Source organism: Bos indicus x Bos taurus, chromosome 17 (genome assembly GCF_003369695.1).
Source record: "Bos indicus x Bos taurus breed Angus x Brahman F1 hybrid chromosome 17, Bos_hybrid_MaternalHap_v2.0, whole genome shotgun sequence".
NCBI classification, from domain to species: Eukaryota; Metazoa; Chordata; class Mammalia; order Artiodactyla; family Bovidae; genus Bos; species Bos indicus x Bos taurus.
In genome coordinates this window covers 18,496,147-18,523,022 of record NC_040092.1, presented here as the reverse complement: position 1 = coordinate 18,523,022, position 26,876 = coordinate 18,496,147, and the positions used below count along the sequence as shown (strand labels likewise).

The following is a 26,876-nucleotide window of genomic DNA, read 5'->3' as shown; positions in this document are numbered from 1 at the left end:
CCAACTCTTCGAGACCCTGTGGACTGCAGCCCACCAGGCTCCTCCATCCATGGGATTTTCCAGGCAAGAGTGCTGGAGTGGGGTGCCATTGCCTTCTCTGATTGTACCCTAGACATGTACAATAGTTCTGTTTAAGACAGAACTTCCCATTTATGTCAAATTAATACTCTGTACTACCTTTGACTAATTTTAATGAGAATTTGAGATTAGCTGCACCACCCCTTACTACCTTGACCTCTAAAAGCATCACATTTTAAAACGAGGAGAGGGTGGGTGAAGTCTCCCAACACACGAGCCCAGGAATGAGACCCCTGCTGATCCCACAAAAGAATGTTGAAATCGGACATCGACCTCAGCACCCGACAGAGACTGGCAAAATCAATCTAAAATCCAGCCAGACTCTTCCCAGGAATTTACCAGTTGAAAATGCAAATAGATGAACCAACTCAGTATATCTGAGGTTCCCATTCCTTCTGGCTCCCAACACTCTGGGAAGAAAGGGAGTCTATTTATGGCAAATAATTCTACGTCTGAATCAATGCACTGTAAACAAGACACCAAAAAAAATCTATAAAGGGCTCCCATTCTGATCAACCCAACACCATTACTGTACAAAAAACAGTTTTATTAATTACCCCAACTGCGCTTCTGTTCATGCTCTCGGTCACACTTGTTTCTCAGACTCAGCCCAGGCTCATAGGCAAGTTACCAGGTTAGCAAATCGGAAAACTGTTCTGCAAAACAGCAACTGTCAGCTTAAGGCATTACTAACATTGCAGAAGGAAGCAAGGTTACTAGGGAAGTTGGGACAACTCAGGATGATGATTTCTGGGACAGGAAACCCTCTCTGAAAGGGCCAGCCCATGCTGCCGCCGGGAGATGACTCTTGCTCTGGACGACAGGTCGCCCCTTTAAACCCATCCACAGTATCACAGACAAAACACTGTCTAGTCCTCGAGCTTTCAGATTCTGAAACAAAAAGCACTCTGTCCCAGAAGCCCCAACACGTCCATGGGCCTCTCAGAGCACTCACTTGGGCCTCCCTGGCAGGAGCAGGGGAGGATGCAGGGTTGGTCAGGCTCGGTTTTTAAAAATGAAGTCACTACTAGAAATATGGAGTAAGGGGCAGGGACCCCTGCTGCAATCACATGCTGAATCATTGTCCTCCCAGAGAGCAGGCTCCTACAGGTTCCTTCAGTCCACGGAAGTGCTCAGAGCAGGGCAGGCCAGTGTGGCCTCGGAGCTGCTGCCTGCCTCACTGCATGCCGAACCACTGCTCCTGGTCAGCCCACTGGGCCGCCTCACTGTCGCTGCCCTCCAGGTCCCCTTCTTCCCCACTCCCTTCCATGTCGTCCACATCCTCCTCCTGAGTGGCATCCGTGGGACTCTCCTCCTTCTCCATCTTCTGCATCCCCTCTAGAGACTTCTGGTCATTGGGGTCCAAACTAGGGGACAACAAAACAGAGGAGAGGCCTGAATCTCTGCCTTGCTTCTTGCTGGCTGATGTGTCATCTCCCTGGTACGGCAGTGAAATGACCACCCAGTCACAGAGAATCTGCTAATGCCTGGCCTCTCCAAACAACTCCAGTTCCATAGGCAGGATTGAGGGAGTCCACCACTAGAAGTGAAAAAGGCGTCTTGTCCTAAGTTTTAGAATTCTCAATTTGAATTTTCTCCGTATATAGTTCTTAAATTTTTTCACACCTAAAACCCCTAGCATTCTGCCAGAGGAAGATACTAGATAAATGAAAAAGCAGCAAGCAATCATTAGCAGAAAAATTCAAATATAATTTAAGAGTATGGGATTTCTAAGTTACAAGGTTACAAAAAATACTTATTTTTCTGTGCGTTAGAATTGTTCCATGTTCTTACAATACAATTAAGCATATCAGCATTTCAGAAGGCAACCAAAACCATCATGCTTACCATGAATCAGATTTGTCAACTCCTAGGTTAGACCCCAGGACCCAAAGTTACCCCTACCTGGGCATTTGACTGTAGGAGCTAGGAGGATCGCACATATCTAAACCCTCAAAGTTCAGAGGGTCCAGAACATTTATTTACTTGGTTCCTAAACAATCTTTCCGCTTGCCTCTGTGACCATCACTAAGGCCAGCTGGTGTCCAATCTCAAGCAAATCCCACCTCTATATTTTATCTTATTTTCTCATTTATTTGCTTCTGGGCTTTCAAAAAGGAGATGAAACCCACGTTGGAATCCTGTTCCTACTTATGTAACTGTAGATGATCTGTATCATCTCTTCTCTGAAACCTTCCATACAGCTCTCACCCACATCCATGGATTCCCACCCACTGCACTCCCACCTTGCCTTCTAGAGATTGCTTTGAAAGCACTTAGCACATGGTATCTATTAGCCTGCACATCTGAGACTGTGAGCTCCCAGAATCACAGCATCCCCAGTGGTTACTGAGATGCCAAGCACATGAGTGGTGCTCAACTGCTGAACAAGTAAATGGATGTGATCAGACTCCATTAAAGACAGGCCTTCACCATAACTTTATAGACACACAGACAATCCTCAAAGAAATCACTTCTGTATTAAGCAGTAAGAATACCACTATTTATTTAGTATTTACTATGTACCAGGCACAGTGCTAAGAGCTTTACATGAAATAATCATTTAATCCTCATTTAATCATTTAATACCTAATAAGGTAGATAGATATAGACAAGGAAATTTGTTAGTAACTTCCCAAGGTAACAGGTGGTAAAGGTAGTATTCTTCAGAGCTTAAGTTCTTAACTACAGTAGATAGAAACATGGGAAAGTACTTACAATACGCTGATTTGAAAAAGCAGAATATAAAATATATACTACGTATAACCCTATAAAAATATGTATATGTGTTGGCAAGGCCAGGAAGATGATCTACACAAATGAAAACAGATGTTATAGTGGTGCGGCTGGTTATGAGTGAAACAGTTCTTTAATGTTGTTAATATCACTTAAGACTTTAGAAGTCATAAATTAACGAACACTATCATTACTATTGTTACTGTGTTTTCAACTGTGGGCACATAGTGTGTGTGTTTCCAGAACTCCTGTTACACTGATCCCTGCCTCCTCTACCCCTCATGAGCTTCCCCCCATGGGAGGCTAAGTGCCTACCTTAGTGCTATACTATACTGGTCCATTGCTTCCTGATACTCATTGACAGCTACAAGGAAATCTCCTAGGATCCGATGCAGGACACAGTCACTCTGATTAGCCAGTGCGTTCCTCAACAAAGCAATTCCATCTTCATATTTCTGTTCTCTGCCTGAAAAGAAAAAGACCCTCATTTTCCTCCTTACACATTTCAAAATATATTCCCACTGCAGGTCACATACATGTAACCACAAAAATGATCACAATCCAAATATCTATTTATAGATGTCAAGAGAACACTGGTGTGGCAGGAAGTAAGACCAAGCTCATTTGAATCCCTATTCCATTAGGAAGTCAGCAGTTTGAGTTCTGATTTTTAAAAACTTATTCTTAACCAAAGCTCATATAAAAATGATTTTTAAAAACTTATTCTAAACCAAAGTTCATATAAAAAGCCAAAATGGATTTTATTTGCCAAACTAGGTCAAACTCAGTTCCTCACAAATCAGGATTTAAAAAAACCAAGGCTGAAAGGGAAGTCACAGGAGAATCATGATGGGTTAAAACCAGTTGTATTCGGCCCAAATTAGTTCAGGACAAAGTGAGCTGAATAGGTACTAACCGAGCATAGCTGGCTTGAGCCACTCTACAAGTAATTCACTGCCAATCCAAGAAGGTCTAAGCCAATTAAGTTTGGTTATGCTAAATATAAACCAATTCAAATAGGCTCAGACCTACTGCAAAAGCACACACCTGTTTGGTCATCTATAACCAACTGGGACTAGAGAATTCAACTGGACTCAGGTTTTACACAATTAACTAGGAACAGGCAAGTAAGCAAGATACTTACTAAGTAGTTCTGCTTTTTTCACCACAGCCTTAATGTAATCCGGCCTTTGGGTCAGGGCTTTATCTAATAAGGTTTTGGCTTTCTCCTGTGTCACTGGGTCTTCAAGACAAACGGTGGCTAAAAGGGTAAGGGTCTGTGCATTTGCTCCTAGAGTTTTGTAAACATTGTTAGCCATTACCATTGCTTCACGAATACTGTTGGAGGCTAAGTAACATTCGATGAGACCTGAAAAAATATAACACAAAAAGTTCAACCACATTACCATTCCAAGCCATGCTTCCATTCTGACAGCCTTCTAAACAGCAAACCTTCAAAGTTTCAAACAACAGGCAGGTCAGGGGAAGACTCTGATGGTGAGATCAGACTGAAGGGCATGTTATTGAAACAGCTAAGAGGTGCTCTTCCCAAGAGCACCTGATGAATGTGGAAAAAGCCTGTAGTGCAAAGACACCTTTAACAGATATGCAGAAGTAAATCAAAGCATGTAGCCAGCTCAGCTCTCTGTTAGAAGAACAAACTCATTAATTGATACTGTGAAAAGATGAAATTTCCAACAAAACCCAAGGTCTTGCTGCCTTTTAACAAGCTGTTAATTTCCAGTACTGCTCAGTCACCTTTAGTCCTAAATTTAAGGGGGAAGGTTCCTACTGTTCACCGAACTAGGGGGCAACCTAGGGTCTCCCTAAACTGGATGAAAAGGGCTTATCACAGAGATCAAACATACTGAGACTGGCAGCTCTGCCTTTAAACCCACAGCAAGAGGCTGATGCTCCATGGGGACATTTCTAACTCTCAAATCTTCGTGCCAAGAAATCGAAGAGAACAGAGGAAGTACTCTTTGGTACAAAGCACTCATCAAAACAGAAAAACAGCTTAAACCCCAAACCCACACACTCCCTGGCAGATTTTCTCTATATACACTCCTCCACCCTAGTGGCATTTATAACATTTGTGCACATTCTACCACACACTACAGTTACTTAACTAGAAATTACCTAACTCTTAAGGGCAACATGGTGGACTTTGGAATATGGTTGTTTGTAATTACTTGAATAGTTTTACTTTCCTGCTAAAACCCCATAGGAAATTCAAAGGGAAATGTTAAGAACACACTTTACCCTTAATCCAGGGCCCCGATCAGTAAAGGAAGCTCAGCTAAAGGCTGCAAGATACATCGGAGGGCATTACCAAGTCACCCTGATCCAAATCTCCAAATGGGAACTTGAGTGAAGTCATCTCATAAAGCTTCACAGGCCAACTGGGGAAAAACTCTAACTATCCTGTGTCCAACCACTCATCTGGGTAATGGAAATACTCGACTGCATTCCTGGGCTCTTGTGAGACAGGCACACAGCAGAAGGGAATTAGTGTGATAAAAGCAATTGGAGGATAGGGAAACTACTTTCAGGATCAAGAATTTAATCAGAAACCAAAAGCTTGGCTTGCTGCAGTTTCTTTAAGAACAAATCCAAAAGAGGCATAGATCTCTGGGTATCTAAGCAGATTTGTTTTTCACTCCAACTTCCAATTTTCTTTCTTTTTTTAATCTTTTGGCCATGCTGCAAGGCATGCGGAATCCTACTTCCCTGACCAAGGATCGAACCCACGCCCCCTGCATTGGCAGGGCAGTCTTAACCACTGGACTACCAGGGAAGTCCCCAAACTGTAATTTTTATTTCTCAAATTTGAACTCATCTTTCTGTTAAGAGCAAATCACTCCTAGACTCCTGGGTTTATTTTTAAATTCTTATAAAAATATGCTTTGGAGGAACTGCATTTTGTAAGATCTATTTTAACGTCTGTGACTGAGTCACCAAATGCTGCTGAAGCTGGCACAGCTTTGAACTCCTAGGGTCAGTTCACACGAACCTAAAATAGTATGTAACAAAACAAAGCTTGACCCTGATGAGGCCTACTCTGGAGGTCACAATGAACTGACCAGTTCCCACAACCAACACTGACATATGGATGTAGAGTTATCCTATGAGTAGTAGCCCAAGGTAAGACAACTGTAAAAACAAACAAACAAACAATAAAGACATACCAACCAATCCAGCATAGTGCCGGCACAGAGAGATTCACATTAACAAGTGAGCCACATCTGAGAAACAAAACAGAACAAAAAAAACACCAAAACTATACCCAAAACAAAAAAATAAGAAAAATGAATTACGAAAGTATGGAGTGAAAAGTCCAGCCCTAAATAAATGTGTAATGCCTAATGAAGTGGTTCGCAAATATGTTTGCATGTTGGCATTTCCTGTGATCATAAAAAAGTACTGACGTCTCTAGCCCAACAGCAAATATTCTGACTTACACAGTACTGAAATGACGTAGCATCAGGATTTTTAAAAGTACCCACAGAGGACTCCAATGTGCAACAGGGTTTGGAAATTGCTGGCCCAACAAAACCTTCCATCTGAGTGCCACAGCTATAGAGCCACACCATCTATAATTATCTTACCTTCATAACAATCTAAGCGACAAGGCGCAAGACGTATAGCCTCCCGAAAGTGGATTATTGCTTCCTGGACTCTGCCCATGTTTCTAAGCGCTGCTCCCTTAAGTAGCAAAGCTTGAACACTGTTACTGTTCAGCTGAATTGCCTTGGCTCCTAAATAGAGGGCTCGAGAATAGCGTTTGCTATAGAAGCTATGACACCTGGAGGAAAACACAATCAAAGTTATCTGAAAGAAGACCATAAATAAATTTCATTCAAAAGGAAAAATCAAAGAGACAGCCTTCTACATGATCCTTACTACACACCCCTTAAAACTTTAGCGTAAGGTATTAGTGAAAAACAACAGAACAACAAAAATCTACTGAATATTTATTTTTAAGGGTAAAATCTTGATATGGAAGGGAAAACTACAAAAAGAAATCTGATGATCTGGATATGTTATCAGATCAGAGATATTCAGAGAATTTGTTAAGCCAGGTCAATAACAAAGTAGCACAGCTCCTGGCCTGCTCACCGATGGCTTCTTGTGAGCAGGTCCAGAGCTGAGCATGATGTATTCACTCAGTAAACACTTATCCCACAAAGCAGGGGCAGTATCCTCATTTTCCAAATGAGAAAACAGACTGAGAGAAATGATGCATTCAGAGTCACAGACAGACCATGACTTGAATTCAAGTCTGATGATTCTTTAAACCAGTGCTTTCAAATCTATGTTCTATTTAGGTGAAACCACAATTTCCTAAAGAATCTACTAAAACTAGAGAGAAAAGAGAATGCATAAACATACCCAGAGACCACCCACGGTTCTGCATGTTGGTCAGATATATTAAAAAGGCGGCAGCCAAGGTTCTCCACATCCTCCAGCCGCCCTTCTCGTGCCAGGAGATAGCCATACACATCCATTCCTACAGAGGAAGAGGCTCATTAAAGCAGCAGGGGTCTTTTCTAACAGAGCTACAACCTTCATCAGAGCCCACAAAAGGGCTTCTGCAGGGTCTGAGCCCTCTCCAATATCATAAGCTCCTCCCACCAGCATTCCCATTTTCCTACAGAATGACTATTAAAAAGACAAAACACATATAAAAGTAAAAACAAATAAATAAAAATAAAAAGCAAAGGAGTAGAAGGACCTACCTCACAATTTGAAAGCCTGTAATTTTCAGGAACTATTTGTCCCTACATCCTGTGGCGTGATAATACAGCCATAGTTATCCTAACACATAACCAGAAAAGGCCCAAAAAAAGCATCAAATTAAGTTCTCTCTTCCAAGAAGTCTAGACACAATCAGGAGTATACACTTCATATGCCAGTTAGTCTCAGAAAAAAGCTAGTCTATTCTAGAAAAAGCCATCCAGTTCTTTCTGGAGTCTATTTCATTTAAAATCATTCCCCTGCCCCCCGATCCCCTTTATTCTCATTTATGTTCTATTAAAAAAAAAAAAAAGGGGCCTTAGCTCACTGTCACCCATCTCTTACCACCATTCTCCTCCATTCCTTACTATACATGAAAATGTCTCTTAAATCAAATTACTGCAACATTCCCTGCTGTTCCCTGGACTCGGCTCTGAGCTTCCAATCTTAAGTAGCTGACTACTGTCAGGCTAGTACTTTTAAAACGCCATTTTCACCATGGGCACAAGGCAGTTTGGTAAAGAGGAGAAACACTGGGCAGGAGGGACTCTGAGCAAACAAATTCATCTTTCTGAATCTGTTTCCCTATCTACATGCTTGTGAAGGTCCCCTCCCTGCTCTGTCATTCTTGTAGCTTAAGAGTCTACATGTTTATTGTCACAAGGCCGTATGTTTCTGATGGCCATTTTTGGGCCTTTGCAAGCAGACTTCTGCCTATTTATGCAACATTATTTCCCATCACTATTGCTACACACATTTCCTTCACTCACTGCCAGTCACCAGACAGCCATCCTTTGGAAGTACAGACCTGCTGAGCTTCCCAGTAGGTCCACGCTATCTCTGTGGACCTGTGGCTCACCTCTTTAGCACCAATCTTCTTTTACATCAGTGACTTTTTAAAACACTGTTGTTCACTTCTAATTACTTCTTTTAATCATCTTATCACTTTCTTAGTATCTGTTCACTTACTCCTTTTTAAACTAAATTTAAGGACATAGTGAACCTAAATTCCCTAAAAGGATATTATGATTCTGGGGATGCCATCCAAATTCTCAGTCAGACACACCATAAATTTATAAACCGTAACAACGGGCTGTGATCCCTCCCCAAAGAAAAAAAGTCAAGTAATGATCTGTGGGGATATGACACTTGAATCCAAGCAAAAACAACTACTCAAAACGGAATTACCCAGTGTTAAGAGACATTGTCAGGACCTTAAAAAAAGGCTACTCATATATTTTATGAAAAGCTGTTATCAGAAGACCATGCTACATCTTCTCCCTATCTTCTGATTTGACCCTGTACAGTCACCTCCATCCTGTCCCAAGAATTACTTACCTTTTATTAGATATGGATCCAACATCTGTGCCTGTTCAAACTTGAGGACAGAGTTCTTATTGTCTCCAGCTCTGAAGTACAGATCTGCTAAGCTTCCCAGTAGGTCCACGTTATCTCTCAACAAGGACTTTTTCTCTAGTGAACTTCAAAATATTAAACATGAACCTTAAAATATATCTTAAGTCTCTTAGTTGTTGAACCTGGGTGATGGGCATAAGGGTACTATTTTATGTAAGATTTTTCATTTTTCATAATGAAAGACTTCAAAAACAAACCATGTAACTAATTTTCTTAATTCTGAGCTTGTAATTTAAAGTTATACAAGATAAGATAGTAAATACACAGAATAAAGCAGAAATCTCTCTCATTACCCAGAAAGAACTTTTTGGTTACAGTTTTCCAAAAGATAATATATACTGTATGTGTTAAATATAATATCATTCAAAGTAACAGCTATTTATTACTCAACCAAATGACTCTGCCTAATACAAATCCCACTCTGATGACCCTGGACTTTACCTAACTAGAAAGAAAAACCCCAGTACCGAGGCAACCCAGGTCAGATGGTGCAAAAACCATGCTTCTAGGACATCCAAAAAGATGTTCTTTCAGGTTCAAGTACGACACACAGAGTCAAACTTGGTCCAAGTTTACATTTAACAAAGATTATTACATCTGGGGCCACTGAGTACATTAAGAGATTAACAAAGCCCAGGGACAACAGGCTTTACAACAAGAGATAAGCATCTCATTTTTCCATTTTGCTAATTTAGATACATCAACTTCCATATGAGAGTCCTAAGAATATTCAATTAACTTTGTGGTTCTCACCAAATGGTATTGATTGCTCTCGAATTGTCACCAACATGCACAAAAGCATAGGCTTTGATCCACACAGAAAGCCAATCCAAGTTAGGCACAGTCTGGATCACATTCATCGTCATTGATGCCACCTCTGCACCTTTTACAGAAAGAGACAGCAAACCTAATCCAACAGAAAGTAGGAGAAAGAAGGTGAGGCATAGCATCCTTCTACAATGCAAGAAGCAATAGGCTACACTTTTCCAAGGCTGTAAGGCAACCTTTTCCCTATTTTAAGCAAGACACATATGACAGAACAACTACAGTAGTTTTTCAGCGGTGAAAGAATACACAGCAGTAGTAACCTAAATTATTCTAATGTACAGCCAAGATTAAGAATCACTATCTTAGAGAGTAAACACTCCATGAAAATAGGGGAAGAATGACCTTACCTAGAATCGCATCAAGGGCTAATGGGCACTGCCTCAGCACTTCCTTATAGCTGGTGACGGAAGGTCGCTCCTGACCAGCCTTCTTGTACAGGTTTGCCAACATCATGTTTATCTGCAGTGAAAACAAAAGATAATAAGGTAAGTATTTAAAAATACAATCTTACCATTGATAAGTTCCGATTTTCATTATTAGCTATTCTACTTTTTACTGAAAAATCTACCCAAGGCCCTGTGGAAACAAAGTGCAACCCCACTCTTCAAACAAAGAGGAAATTACTACCTTTGCTTTTCTATGTCCTCCCATTACCTCCCAAATTCCTCACACTTACCCAACCAAAAGGCCCAATAATATCTGGACCAAAGATGCTGCCTCTGGAAATGGAAGTAACATTCATTTGAGAAATGTTACAGGATTCTAATTACCTTGATTTTTAAAACAGAGGATGAACTATGTTAAAAATGTTTGTTTACATATTTTATTTTTTAAGCTTAATATCACAGTAAAATAAAGTGAGGAAGTCTTAACAAAGCTAGCTTAAAAAGATCAGATGAATTTTCCCCAAAAAGGAAATGATGGACACAAAAGTAAAACATTTGGCTCCTCTTTAACAATTAGTCTAGCAGCTAGACTCTTAGCTTTTCTAATGCTTAAAGCTTTGACTCACAGGTATTGTCTGACTCAAAAAAATGCTACAAGAATCAAACTCTAACTGATCTCCAGAGGTGACAGTGATCCAGAGATTAGCTTTATTATTTAAATCTAGTGAATGCATTTTTAGCACAACTCAAATATGTAACTCAGTTTGGAGGCGAGAGGTGGGGGCAGGACAATTTCCTAAAAACGCAACAGGGAAAATTTGACAAAACCTAAAAGTTCCAAAGAATACAGATGTTACAGAGAAGAGATAAATGATCTTAATAGTACAAAGAGTACACAATATTCCAATTTAAAATTAATAGATCTTAAATGGAACACAATGTTTGCCAGATCATTAACCTAAGAAAGCAGTCAACACAAGGGCACAAAAGAAAAAGAGCCAATCCCCGATCTCTTCAATCATCTGTAACTTGGTATGCCAGGTATTTACTCAAAAAATTACTCTGAAGATGAAAAACACCTGTTCCAATTATGAACTCACAGTATATAAAACAATCTAGTATGGCATTAATCCATACTGATTCAATGAAATAATGAAATACTAGAAATTAAACTATTTTTTATTTGGCCTCAGGTTTTCCATTTTAGGCTATGTTGAAATGCAAAAAAAAAGGTACTTAAAGGAAAACTCCAGTATTGGTGTCAATACTTGAAAAAAATAAAAGAATTAAATTTAAAATCCTTTCTTGACTGCTTGTTATTAACGAACTATGACTGACGGGCCTTCTATCTCAACAAATATTAAATATTCCGTTTAAACTACCTGACACTTTGAGTTTTGAGAACTACCTAGTTAGAAAGTCAATTCTTTTTAAAAACAGATCCTTACTTGGGGACATCATTAAAGTTGCATTCCACCAGTTATAAATATAAGCAGTCATCATTTTCTAAAAACTGAGTGACAAATTGTTTCTTGGTATGTTTCTCTTAAAAGTTGAAGATTTTCCAAGACATAATAATCTCACACTGGAATTTTCCTTTAAAATGTGAAGGAATGTGTGGCGGTGTTTACCATACATTAACAGACGTTCATTTAGACGTTTTTTGACTCACTTCCTTGTCCTTTACACAGACTGAGAAGCCAGTTAACTCCCTAACGGACAAGAAAGAAAAACTGTAAATATTATAGGTTTATGTTTGAGGCACACATCTTTGTTTGCTCCTGGCTACAACAGCTCTATGAAGGATATGTACTCCTAACGTATGTGGACTCCTCTAGTTCTTCCTAAAACGACAGCTGTAAACACCAAAGTGTTGGATACCACAAGGCTCACTTTCTTGGCCATTACTCATTTTTAAAAATGCCCCCAAAATCCCTCAAGTCATTAAGAAGAAATTATGGAACGTTTCCAATAAGATAAGGACTAGGTATCCTTCAAAGCTTACAATCAAAGCAGCATTTTCCAAATGAAGACACCCTCATATATACAAAAAAATTATTCTTAGGGTAAGACTTTCATAGCGTACCAGAATATAATTAAGTATACAGTGCCCAGCTTGTTGTGAGACAGGTTAGTCTATAATACACTTACAAATGTTTTAAATAACAATTATCACCATAAAATATGAAGAAATAGCTTAATTTTTAAAATTCAGAAAATAGTAAATAAATCTTCAACATGAGATGCTTAAACATGTTCTCATCAAGTGTGATTACTTTTAAAACTCAGTAACACTTGGGTGAAAAAACACTAAATACACCTGGTTCCTACTGCTTATAATTCCTTTTCTTTTAATGGCAGGAAGATGTGCACAAGTTCCTATTGTTAACTACACTGCAGTTTTTCAATGAAGAGAGGAAAGTAGGTGACATGAAAGTATGTGTTAGAATATTAAATAATGATGTGAATTCACTCCTAAGAGCTAAGATTTTCATTGTTTTTCTAAACTGGACTTCAAAGAAAACCTGTATTCAGATGCCTAATATAATACTCCTTATAGAATAGTATTTTAAAAAGTATTCTCACATCCATAAACTTAGTTTATACCGGAGAAAGTATTATCATCCTCAATAAGGAAAAAAGTAAAGCCAGATTTTTAACTTGCCCAAGTTCACACTACACACTGCTTATATGCCCTAAATGCAAAGACAAGAAACTAGATCTTTCGATTTCAGTTGAAGGTGTTCTATATACTATTATTGCCAAATAAAACACAAATACTATCCTATACACAAATACGTACAAAGAATCTTGAAGTTTTAATTCTGAAAATAAAAGGAATACACATTATCAAATGGGCATACCTACAGAATGCAAAAAATGAGATTCTTAAAAAGTACTGTTGCTACCTGGAAATATATTGCAAATCATGTTTCCTACAATAAGAAAAACAAAATAATTAAACACATGTAGTACTCTCCAGCTACCATTTTCCTCAGCAGAATTTTCAGGGTCTTATAAGAAAGTCACTCCTCTCTCTAAACAGGGAGAACAGGGGAACAAAGTGGGAATCAGAGACAAGGTTTGTAAAATGTTCAGATGTAGTCCCTGAAAACACAGAGGAAGACAGCTGGAAGGACTGGGGAAGAGAAAAATATGTAACCAAATTGTTAATTCGACTTACTTTGGGAGTTCTTTGTCTTGAAGGGATCCCATCAAGTATAGCGATGGCATCTTTATCTTGTTTTAGCATTGTGTAACATTCAGCCATTTTGTATTTTACTTCAATTTCAGATGGAAGACACTTAAGAGGAAATGAAAACATCTCTTCAAAATATTACTTCAGCAGTATGGCAGTTCTTCAAAATGTTAAACATGATTACCATATGACCCAGTAATTCTGCTTCTGTGTATACAGCCAAGAAAACTGAAAATATATGTCCACACAAAAACCTGCACAAAAATGTTCATAGCATCATTAATGATAAAAAGCAGAAACACAAATGCCCACCAACTAATGAACAGTTAAAATATGGCACATCCACGCAATGGAATATTATTCTGCAACAAAAAGGAATAAACAATTGCTTCTTTATTATGTGCCATAATATGGATCAACCTTGAAAACATACTAAGTAAAAGCAGCCAGCCACAAAAGGCCACATTGCATGATTCCATTCATATAAAAGGTCCAGAACAGGCGAACCCACAGAGGCAGAAAGGTCAGTGATTTCCAGGGGCTACAGAAATAAAAAACACAAGGCTCTTCTAGAGGGATGTAAACATTCTGGAATTATTCAATATCCTACCCTGAACTGTGAATATTATGTTGTAAACTGTATCTCAATTTTTAAAAAAACTCCTTCAAGATTAAATAAGCATAGTGCTTAGCATACAGAATGCCCCCAAATATTACTTCTATGAATTATTCTGTGTGGATAATACACATGACTTCCATTCAGGGCCGGAAAACAATTCCTGGCAATCAGCTCTTTAGTAACAAAACACAAAGGCTCTACATAAAGAGAAATAAAACAAGAGAAAAATGTACAGGTGCTAAAAAAAAAAAAAAAAAAAAAAAGCAATTATATTACTTTGTCTTTTTTTAATGTGGAAAAATACAGAATGTGATTCATAATTTCACTTCAGTTCATTCTGACATTCCTTTTAAATGTAAATTGCATGTATAATTTAAAGACAGGTTCAAACTGAAAGTCAAGGTTCCCCTCCTCTAAAGTTTTGTTAATTTTCTTCACACACATATGCTAAATTTTCCATGTATATTATCCATATATATTTTAGGCATATACCAGGATATATGTCTATAAACTATCCCCTTTAGGGAATTCCCTGGCAGTCCAGTGGTTAGGACTCCACACTTTCACTGCCAAGAGGGCCAAGGTGGGTTCAGGTTCAATCCCTGGTTGGGGAACCAAGATCCCACAAGTAGCACAGTGTGGCCACAAAATTAAAATAACTATCACCTTTAAACAGAAAGAGTAGTGAACATACTACTTAAAAGCTTATTTACTAATATATACAGGCCTTTCCAAATCAGCACATACAACGCTGTATTTCACTTCCTCAATACCCCATCCTAGGGCTACACTATAACTAGATCCTACTGATAAACACTTTTGCTTGTAGTTTCTTACCATTATAAACAGTGCTATAGTAAGCAGCTTACTTATATACCCTTGTAAACCTTTTGCAAATCAACTATTACAGTAAATATCTAGCAATGGTATAACTGTCAAGTGGTGAAATTAGTTTTTTACCCTTCATTTATTTAATCATCAAGCAACCAAAACTAGCAAGAACTCGAAAGATAATTTCATATGAATTTCCCCAGGTATTCGCAATCCTAAAACTGAGTGACATCTTGAAAGTGTACTTTCATTAAATTAAAAAATAAATAAAACTTTTGATTTCTTAATTGTTTGTATAAAAAGGAGGACTAATACATGACTTTGGTTAGAGCCCAGATAATTCTGTTTTTCAATTCATCCAGAGTGAATTTTGTTTTTAGCCCTTTGTGCTTGGTTGGATGAATTCTTGTACCTAAGTGGTTTTTAACCTTTGTTTCTCCAGTCAGCTCCCCTTTAAAATTACTTTAAAATTTTTTTAATTTATTTTTGGCTGTGCTGAATCTTCACTGTTGTGCAGGCTTTTCTCTAGTTGCAGTGAGCGGGGGGCGAGCAGGGCTGGTCTCTAGTTGCAGTGCACAAGCTTCTTACTGTGGTGGCTTATCTTGTCAACCACTGTTCCCGGGCTCAAGAGCACAGGCTCTATAGTTATGGTACATGGGCTCAGTTGCTCCGAGGCATGTGGGATCTTTCCAGATCAGGGATTGAACCCATTTCTCCTGCACTGACAGGCAGATTCTTTACCACTGAGCCACCAGGGAAGTCCTTAAAAGTACTTTTTTTTTTTTTCTTAAAATTTCTTTTTATTTTACATCTTCTACATCTAATAAGCAGTCTTAAATTCCTTCCACCTCTCCTGCTCTCAATACAAACAAACTAAAAACATATCACATATCTATCTCCAATTACCTGACTCTGTGGAGTGGATGCAGAATTTCCAGTTGAAGGTCTCACTTTTGAAGTTTTACTTAGGGCTTTCTTCTGCTGTAAAGCCATAGTATACTTACTCACAGCATTCCGATACTCCTTATCATGAAAGAGAGAATCTGCATGATACACCAAAAGCTGGTACTTCTGAGATGGGGAGAATAACTCACTAGAAAAACAAAGAAAGTATACCCCCTACATGGGTTACTTTGAAATGTCAGAAAGAATGCCCTCCTTAGTGTCTACATAAGCCGAAAAACATAGGCAATGTACTTTAATTGCTAGTCCCTAAAAAAAGAGCCAAGACTCATACTCCATGTTAATACTGTCAACATATGTAGGAAATTACCTTAAATTGTTGTTTTCCTTTACTTACTATGAAAACAATGATACTTCTAAATCAAATTCAGTAATATAGAGATATACAAAGAGAAATATTAATACAGCTGACCCTTGAACAAACCAGGCTTGAATTACAGGGTCCACCAATACATAGATTTCTTTTTTCAACAGCACACACTACAGTACTATACACCATCTTGGTTGAATCTGTGTATGCGGAACTGCAAACTCAAAGGAAATGCATACATAAAGAGCCAAATATAAGTTATATACTGATTTTTGACTGTGAGCCTCCTACCCTCCTCTGAAACTTGCTCAAGGGTCAGGTGTATATCTTTTCCTCCCCCTCTTTAACCCAAGCCCCCTTAAGAGTTAATACTCCCACAGTAACATCAAGTTCTCAGGGTAATACAGACAAAGGAGAGTAATCATGACTTAATATTACCAAATACTGCCGAAGGGTTAAAAAACTGGAAAAGAGAAACTCACCACTCTGAATCTTTTTTATTTAAGTGTTAACAAAAAGAGGTTTGGAGGGAATTTGAAACTCTTTAAATACTGAAGAAAATGGGAATACTGAAATACAGGAAAAGACTAGGACAAGCCAATGGGACAGAATGGAACAGATGAGAGGATTAGCCGTGTTTGACAGAAGTTGTTTTTCTCTCCATATGTAAGTAAATCTTACCGGGGCTTCCCAGGTGGCTCAGTAGTAAAGAGTCCACCTGCCAAGCAGGAGACACAGGTTCAATCCCTGGGTCTGGAAGATCCCTAGAGGAGGAAATGGCAACCCACTTCAGTATTCTTGCCTGGGAAACCCCATGGACACAGGAGCCTGACAGGATACAACCATGGGGTAGCAAAGAGTTGGACACGACCAAGTAAGTAAACAGCAGCAGCAAGTAAACTTCACTAGCACTAGAAGATTACTTCCTTGAGTCTCAGGGGTTAAAGGACATAGTAACAGAAGAAATACATTGCAGAATGTTCCCTTCAATCTTGAATATTGCTTGCAAGTGTTATAGGTGCCTAGAAGTGTCCACCAATCTTAATGGGAAACTTGTATTTTTAATCCCCAATCTCATCCCTCATCTAGTTAAAATTTACATTTTTTCTTTGACAGGGACAAGCTACTGCTGCTAAGTCACCTCAGTCGTGTCCATTCTGTGCGACCCCATAGACGGCAGCCCACAAGGTTCCCCCGTCCCTGGGAGTCTCCAGGCAAGAACACTGGAATGGGTTGCCATTTCCTTCTCCAATGCATGAAAGTGAAAAGTGAAAGTGAAGTCACTCAGCAACTTCATGTCCGACCCTCAGCAACCCCATGGACTGCAGCCTTCCATGGGATTTTCCAGGCAGGAGTACTGGAGTGGGGTGCCAGTGACAAGCTACTGTCACTTAAAAAGAAAGAATAGTCCAAGAACTCTGTAGATGGTTAACTGCTCAGCAAATGAAGGATACTCAAGAATAGGTACCACGGATTAGTAACGGCCAAAGGCTGGGCAAGTGGGATTTGTGACTACTAACTGATTTGGGGTTTCTTTGGGGATAATACAAATGCTTTACAACATACATTGGTGATGGTTGTACAACTCTGTGAATATACTTAAAACCACAGAAATGTATTCTTTAAAAGCATGAATCTGATGGTATGCAAATCTTATCTTAATAAAAAATAATTTTAAAAAAAGGATAGATAGGCTAAACACTGGATATAAAGTGACAAAGAAAAGTTAAGGATTGAAAGGTACAGTTCAGACAGTTGAGATCTATTCCAGCTCTGACATTCTATTTAGGGAGACATGCTGGATCATGGAAAAAGCAAGAGAGTTCCAGCCTTTACTGTGTGGATCACAATAAACTGTGGAAAATTCTTCAAGAGATGGGAATACCAGACCACCTGACCTGCCTCTTGAGAAACCTGTATGCAGATCAGGAAGCAACAGTTAGAACTGGACATGGAATAACAGACTGGTTCCAAATAGGAAAAGGAGTACGTCAAGGCTGTATATTGTCACCCTGCTTATTTAACTTCTATGCAGAGTACATCATGAGAAACGCTGGGCTGGAAGAAGCACAAGCTGAAATCAAGATTGCCGGGAGAAATACCAATAACCTCAGATATGCAGATGATACAACCCTTATGACAGAAAGTGAACAGGAACTAAAAAGTCTCTTGATGAAAGTGAAAGTGGAGAGTGGAAAAGTTGGCTTAAAGCTCAACATTCAGAAACTAAGATCATGGCATCTGGTCCCATCACTTCATGGCAAATAGACGGGGAAACAGTGGAAACTGTGTCAGACTTTATTTCTGGGGGCTCCCAAATCACTGCAGATGGTGATTGCAGCCATGAAATTAAAAGACGCTTGCTCCTTGGAAGGAAAGTTATGACCAACCTAGGTAGCATATTCAAAAGCAGAGATATTACTTTGCCAACAAAGGTCCCTCTAGTCAAGGCTATGGTTTTTCCAGTGGTCGTGTATGGATGTGAGAGCTGGACTGTGAAGAAAGATGAGCACCGAAGAATTGATGCTTTTGAACTGTGGTGTTGGAGAAGACTCTTGAGAGTCCCTTGGACTGCAAGGAGGTCCAACCAGTCCATCCTTAAGGAGATCAGTCCTGGGTGTTCACTGGAAGGACTGATGCTAAAGCTGAAACTCCAATACTTTGGCCACCTCATGTGAAGAACTGACTCATTGGAAAAGACCCTGATGCTGGGAGGGATTGGGGGCAGGAGAAGGGGACGACAGAGGATGAGATGGCTGGATGGCATCACCAACTTGATGGACATGAGCTTGAGTGAACTCCGGGAGTTGGTGATGGACAAGGAGGCCTGGCGTGCTGTGATTCATGGGGTTGCAGAGTCGGACACGACTGAGCGACTGAACTGAACTGAAGATATGAAAGAAAACAGCTGATTTGATATTACCCTCAGAGAAAGCATTCAGATGTTTATATATTGTAACTTACAGGCCTACTTACTGCATCCACAAGTTATTTCTGAAATGATACATGAAAAACTTAATTTGTTGCCTCCAGAGAAGGGAAAAGGTGGGGTGAAGTTCAAGACTCCTAAGCAGACACTTATCTGCATACCCCTTCAGTACTGCTTTTTTTTTTTAATGGTATATACTGGAGATTAAGTAATAAACTTTAAAATAGAAATGATAAAGGTCAGAATTTAAACACCTCCTGAAAGTAGAAAGGAAACTGCCAGTTCAGCCTAATATAAAGAAGAATGGGCTAAATCTAATCAGAAGACCAACCTCCTAATTATCCTGTAACATCTGAAAAACCAAGAATAATGACTGACCAGTGTATAAATTCCCAATGGCAGACACTGTATACTTTGACAGATCACTAAGAACCAGGTGAAAAGCTCCAGAATAAACAAAGTAGGCTGACAGAGACCAGGGCTCCTCACTGTCAACACTAAGTGGACGGTGGTAAAATGATGGGCCTCACATAGTGAGGTCTAAAAGCACACTAGTGGGAATGAAACAGGGAAAAACAGCTGCAACACAGTTAAGTGGCCCAGACAGCTTCCAGAGCAGCCCAAATGCAAATGGGTCCACACTGAGTAGACTGTAATGCCACTTGACACAGTAGACTACGGAGGGTCAGAATGAGACTTTAAAGTCAGAAGGACCAAAATCCAGACATTGTGGCTCCTCCACTTACTAGATGTGTGAACTTGAACACCATGTTTCAACTTTCTGAGGTTGCACGCACTTTCGTTTGCATATCAACAGGCACGCTGCAGACTTCATTAGGTGTTAAGAGGAAGAATACAGAAAAAAGAATATAGAAAAGTTCCCATCACAAGAAAAATATTTTTCTGTAACTATGTGGGGTTGTTAGATGTTAGCTAGACTTACTATGGTGATCATTTCACAGTATATACAAATAACAAATCATCATGTTGCACATCTCAGACTAGTAAGTCAAAGATATCTCAAACAAACAAAAAGTGATGTATAATATATAACAGGGTAAAGGGATAGAATGCTGAGGGCCAGGGACAATTCTGATGGCCAAACAAGAGTTCTCTAGGAAGGATATCTGAGTTGAAACCTAAAGGAGGGAGCTCTGAGTTGGACTCCAAGCAGAATGGTAAATGCAAAAACCCTGAGCTGAGAACGACCTTGGGGTGTTCAAGTAACAGAAGAGCATAACCAGGGAAGCGAGTACAGAGAGCAGAATAGGTGAGACTGAGTGGGAGAGAGCTCTTTGGCTTCACAGGCCGTGGGAAGAAATTTTCATTTAAACACAACGAAGAAACTTAAGCAAAGGGGCAAGAAATAAACCACCGCTTCATCCGCAACGTGTGCTAAGTCGCTTTACTCGTGTCCGACTCTTTGCAATCCTATGGTCTATCAGAAAACGTCAAAGGGTCACTGCGGGTCCTTAAAAACGCGCCACTCCCACCCACCCAGGAAGTCTTCCGTCTACGTGTTTGCGGGAACGAGAAAGCAAACGCTACTGATAACACTCAAGGGGAAAGAAAAATCAACCTCAGACGTGGGACGAGGACGTAAAACTAAGAACTAAGTATCTTAATCAAGCGCCAGGGGACAAGGCTTCTTTGAGCCTGGGCGACAGAAAAAACGTTCTTCGGGAAGAGAGGAGTCAGCCCAGAGATGTGACTGCCGCTATGACCGGCGACAGTGCCTTAGCGAACCCTCTGCTCCCAACTTTCTGGAAATCTTAGCCAGGGTCATTCTCAGAGCCTCCGCCTTCATTTCTCCAAGCAGCCGCTCGCCGCATCTCCCGCAGGGAGCGCGTCCCAGCGCCGTGTACAACGCGGGGACCCGGCGAACTCAACTTGCTTTCCTAAGTCTGCTGCGCCCGACGAGGCCCTTGCTGACCTCGGAACCTCAGCCGGGAGCCCGCATCCGCTCCTTCCCGCCAATGCCCAGGCCCCCACATTCCCCGCTCCCAAACCGGCGCCGCTTTCTCCCGAGCCCCAGGCCGCTCCCAGCCTCAACTCACGGGTTGTTATTACTCATTGTAAGTAACAAGCTGCTGAGGAGCCGCACGTTGGAGTGCAGCCCCGCGGCCGCCATGTCTCGCACATGGTCTATCACATTCATTCTGCCCAGGAAGGCCGCAGACAGCGGCGGCGGCAGCGCGAAAAGCCGGCTGAAGCTCCTTGGGGAAGAGTCCAAAATGGCGGCCTCACCCGGGTCCATCGGGTCTACACGCGGCCCCGCCCCCAGGGTGATAGGCAACTACTGAAATGCCTGAGGAGCGACAACAACAACAAAAACCTCCGTTCCTTCCCTGCCAAGTTCCCTGTGAGGTGGTACCGTTTAGTTTGGGGTTTTTGTTTGTTTTTAGCAAAAGTTACATCATTTTAAGTTGCAACCTTTCCTGAGGGCTTACAGCGGGCTGGGGACAAAAGGCACTTCAGGATCAACTGAAATTAGACTTAAAAATTAATTAAAATGTATTAACATTTATCATAAATAAAAATTAATATTCTAGTAGGGTGCGGAGGGAAAATCCCCAACAGTTGGAATTAAATATCTTAATCAGGCGCCAGGGACAGTCCTAACTGCTTTAATGGTCTCGCCCGAGCTCTAAGTGCCACGCCCCCTCCTCTCAGGGGTGTGTGTGTGTGTGTGTGTGTGTGTGTGTGTGTGTGTAGTACCTGCGGGAGTCCGGCTTCGCTCTTTTTTTTACCCTGTGAAATTAGTCATTAGCCCAGAGTGAATAAACAGCAGGTTGAGTTTTAACCGTCCTAATATGAGTGCAGTGTTATCTTGTTGTGATTTTAATTGGCTATTCTCTAGTGATTTATGATGGCGAAGGCAATGGCACCCCACTCCAGTACTCTTGCCTGGAAAATCCCATGGACCGAGGAGCCTGGTGGGCTGCCGTCTACGGGGTCGCACAGAGTCGGACACGACTGAGCGACTTCCCTTTCACTTTTCACTTTCATGCATTGGAGGAGGAAATGGCAACTCACTCCAGTGTTCTTGCCTGGAGAATCCCATGGACAGAGGAGCCTGGTGGGCTGCCGTCTACGGGGTCGCACAGAGTCGGACACGACTGAAGCGACTTAGCAGCAGCAGCAGCAGCAGCAGCAGCAGTAGTGATTTGTGAAATTGAGCGTGTTCTCATATGCTTCTTTACCACCTGTGCATCTTCTTTGGTGAAGTATCTATACAGATCTTTTCTCTGGTTTTAGTCTTTTTTTTTTTTTTGGCTGCCCCAAGAAACTTGTGGGATTTTAGTTTCCTGACCAGTGATTGAGACTGGGCCTTCATCAATGAGAATAGGGACTCCTAATCATTGGACCTCTAGGGAATTCCCAGGGTGTTCCTGGTCTTATTGTTCAGTTTAAGAGTTCTTTGTGTATTTTGGATAGCATCTCTTTATCAGATTTTATCAGAAAATATTTTCTAGTCTGTGGCTTTTCTTGGTCTCTTGACCACTCTTCTTTTATTCTCAGTAATAGCCCTGAAATAAGATGACCAACAATAATGGTCAGAAAAGAAACAGTGAAAATAGTTGGGAGTCGGGGGTCAAGTAGAAAAACATTGCTTTATTGCTTTGCCAGGCAAAGGGGGACACAATGGGTTCCTGTCTGGAAAAACTGTGTCCCAGTCTGGAAGGATTTGATGAGGATTTTATAGCAACTATTTAAAGGTGGGATTGCTGATAAGAACAGAGTGTGTACTCCTTTAATCTGGTCTCACCTAATCTTAATGAGCGTCTTTGGTTCCTGGCCTCAGGTGGTGGTCTTTGGTATGAAGAACACTGACATCTTCCAGTTATTGGGTCTTAATTCTGGTCTCGGGACTTAATGAAGCTCAGGTTCTTGATGTCTCATGGTAGAATTCAGTGAGAGACGAAGTGATAGGCAAGAAGTGGATTGATTCAGAGAAAAACATTCCACAAAGTGTGGGGGCTACCTCAAAAGGTGAGAACAACTGGCTACACACCAATATAAAATAAAAACAAACAAACAACTGCAAAGAAATCTGAAGCTTTCTTAATAAGGTAATCATTAGCTTCAGAATCATACTATGTATTACATAGGCATGTGGTATAATAATATTACTACCATTATAAATTAGTATAAAGCAAATTACAAGTATATTAATGATAACAGAAACCAAGATTTTCACTGAAAGATAAAAGAGAAATAAGATTAAAAAAAGTCAAGAGCAGCATTATTTTATTAAACTTTACCTAAATAATATCAATCACATTTTTAATGAAAAAAACTATTATACAGGACAAAAAGGTACTATATTGATACTTTTTAATTATATTAATGTATTTTTAAATACATGTGGATTAGCAAAGAAATGAATAAGATACAGTTTCTGGCTCTGATCCTTAAATTCTGCAAACTTATCAATGACTGCTTATCAACTTATAATGACTAATCAATGATCATCTTTACATATTCATGTTCCATACACAAGGTAAACAGTTGTCAATCATTGGAGCACAGCCATGAAAAGACACGGAGCAAACTTAAATGCATATTACTAAGTGAAAGAAGCCAATCAGAAAAGGTTACATTATGTATGATTACAACTGTATGACATTTTGGAAAAGATAAAAACGGGGGACAGTAAAAACATCAGCAGTTGCCAGGGATACAGGGGAGGGGAGAATCCGTGGAACACACGGTTAGGGCAGTGAAACTATTCTATGTGACATTATGATGGAAGATACATGTCATTCATTTATCAAAACTTAAAAGATATACATTACCTAGAGAAACCTAAGGTAAACTATAGACTTCAGGTGATAATGGTAGATTCATCTTTGTAACAAAAGTATCAAGAGCGTGAGATGCTGATAGTGGGGGAGGCTGTGCATGTGTGGGGGCAATGAGTATATGGGAACTCCCTGTTAGTGGCCCTTAATTTTGCACTGAATTTAAACTGCTTGAAAAAAAACTTACTAAAAAAGAAAGGGGATGGTGGTGTAAAAACTGACCTTCTCTGGGTGTCAAACATGCTAGATATACCACTGTATCTAACACACTTAGAACACAGTAGGCATAAAAATGCTTGCTATTGTATATTTTTCTACTGATACACTTGAAGTATTTCATAAATAAAACCGTATCTAATAATAGCAAAAAGTGGAAACAATTGAAATGTTCAACTGATCACTATATAACCAAATATGGTATATTCATACAATGTAATCCTATTCAGCAAAAAATGAAAAATGAAAACAAATTGCTGCTAACATGGATGAATCTCAAATATTATGCTAAATAAAAAGTCATGCTAGATAAAAGAAACCAGACCATAAGAGATATCCAGAAAAGACAAACCTGAAAGCTACAGAAAGATCTGTGGTGACTTGGTGGTGAGGGTGGGAACAAAAACAAAAGCCCATGGTCTTATGGAGCTGACATGCTAATGAACAATAAACAATAACTAAGTAGTACAAATATTATGTGAGATGGTAATAAAACATACAATTCACCAAAGAAACAATGTTTAGGATTTATTTTTAAATATTCCTGGGAGTGGAGGGAGATAGATGAAACAAAATTAGCAAAGTTCTGGTATCAACTGAAATTAAGTGGCAGGTACATGGGAGTTCATTATGCTATTCTTTCAATGTGTATATATATTTAAAATTTCCAGGACTTCCCTAGGGGTCCAGTCGTTAAGACTTCACCTTCCAAGGCCAGGAGCATGGTTTTGATCCCTGGTTGGGGAGTTAAGATCCCACACGCCTCAGGGGCAAAATACCAAAACATAAAACAGAAGCAATATTGTAACAAATTCAATAAAGACTTTAAAAATGCTCCACATCAAAAAAAAAATCTTTAAAAAACATTTTTTTAAAAAATAAAATTTCCGGACTTCCTTGGTTAAAAATCTGCCTGCCAATGCAGGGGACGGGGGTTCAATCCCTGGTCCAGGAAGATTCCACATGTTGCAGGGCAGCTAAGCCCGTGCGCCACAACTACTGAGCCCAAGCGCTACTGAAGCCTGCATGCTTTAGAGCCCATGCTCAGCAACAAGAAGTCACCTCACGAGAAGCCCACGTACTTCAACTAGAGAGAAGCCACTTGCCACAACTAGAGAAAAGCCCTCGTAAAGCAAAGAGCCAGCACAGCCAGAAATAAATAAATGAATAAAATTTAAAAAATAAAATAAAATTTCCGTGTTTTTTTTAAAGGTGCTTAAAAGGTAGAGAAGAAAGAAAGGGAGCGTTGGGGCAGGGATTGCTGTTTTTAACCAGAGAAGGCTGCACTGAGTGGGTGACATATGAGTAAAGACCTGAGGGAGGGAAAGTGGGAGCCATGTAGAAATCTAGAGGGAGGGAGAGGACCCCGAGCAATGAAACAATAAACTTGGAGGTCAGAAGCAGGAGTAATCTTAGCAAGTTAGAAGAGTAAGGAGGTTAAGTGGGCTGCAGCTGAGAGAGGTGGGAGAGGAGTTGGAAACAGGCTCATGGATGTCAAGAGTCCTGAGCAGAAAAGTAATGTGATCTGACTTGTTTTTTGATGGTTGTTCTGTCTGATGCATTAAGTAGATTGAAGGAGGAAATCAAATCCAAAATGTCCAAGTGTCAAACTTGAGAAGTCCTGTGATACAGGGAAGGGGGTGCGGCGGCAGGAATGAGTGATAGCAGGTGGGGGAAGTAGAAAAAGAGAGGTTTTTTTTTTTTTTCTTTCTTAAGATGGAAGAAATAACATGTTTATATCCTGATGGGAATGAAGGAGAATGTATCACTAGCTAAATGGCAGGAGAAATGTTGATAATTTCAATAAAGAAATAGTGGTAAAATACATCTGTGTAGTTGATAAACCACAAGAAGAATGCACGAAGCAAAATATTAATAGAAAAAAAATAGGCAAAGGAGAGTCCACCTCCTCTGGAAATGTTTTTATAATCCTCTTTAAAATAAATTACTACAAAATAGGATGGATTCATCCATAGTTAATCACTCACCCATGGTTAACATGGAGAAGGAAATGGCAACCCACTCCATTGTTCTTACCTGGAGAATCCCAGGGACAGGGGAGCCTGGTGGGCTGCCGTCTATGGGGTCCCACAGAGTCGGACACGACTGAAGTGACTTAGTAATGGTTAACCATTCATCCAAGGTTAAGTTCCATTAAACTCATGCAGGTCAGATCATACTGATTTTCATAACATGAAAAGGACACATGTAATATTTAACATGGGACACACAAGGGGACAAGGCCTCCCCTTTCTCATGGAATTTTCTAAAATAATTTTGTAACTGGAGGGGTCTTTTTAGACACACAACTGGCTATGAACCTTTAGCTAAGCCACTTAACAGATGCAGAATGACATGGATTCTGTGGAGTATTGAATAGAGGAACAATTTATAAATGTAAATGTTCTGTTCCACTTAAGTTCATTTCTAAATATCCAACAGCCACCTAAGAATGAAAATCTTTCCCAGCTGCATTAGACATTTTTCTTAGATCTGTCTTTTGTACAAGGGGAAAACATAACACTTGTAAATTGTTCTAAGGGAAACATTACTTAATATGCCTTAAGTGTCTCCTGGCAGTGATAGCCTTCCTTTCATTGGAAAAGTAACTTCAGGATGAAGAATTTCCCTGGACAACTGGAGGGAATAAATACAGTCATCTTTCCAAATGATTTTCCCTCTTCTCAGTAAAAGTGGCTGGCAAGGCAATATATTCTAGGGTTCTAAGTTGTCTAGGTTCTAAGTTGTCCAGATTGACATTTTGTTTATGAGATGGTTAAGACAAGTAAGAATACAGCAACTAACTCATTCATACACAAATGC

General features: G+C 39.9%; 1 protein-coding gene across 1 annotated transcript; it reads right to left on the bottom strand.

The window, feature by feature from the left end:
• Positions 1 to 604: 604 nt before the first annotated feature.
• Positions 605 to 21,304, bottom strand: ANAPC7 (anaphase promoting complex subunit 7). Its single transcript, XM_027566814.1, has 11 exons — positions 21,090 to 21,304; positions 15,737 to 15,923; positions 13,366 to 13,485; positions 10,143 to 10,254; positions 9,721 to 9,874; positions 8,890 to 9,032; positions 7,207 to 7,324; positions 6,423 to 6,619; positions 3,959 to 4,183; positions 3,130 to 3,280; positions 605 to 1,445 (listed from the first exon to the last, which is right to left on the bottom strand). The coding sequence occupies exons 1-11, from the start codon at positions 21,287 to 21,289 to the stop codon at positions 1,256 to 1,258; spliced, it is 1,797 nt and encodes a 598-aa protein (XP_027422615.1). The 5' UTR covers positions 21,290 to 21,304; the 3' UTR covers positions 605 to 1,255.
• Positions 21,305 to 26,876: the final 5,572 nt, after the last annotated feature.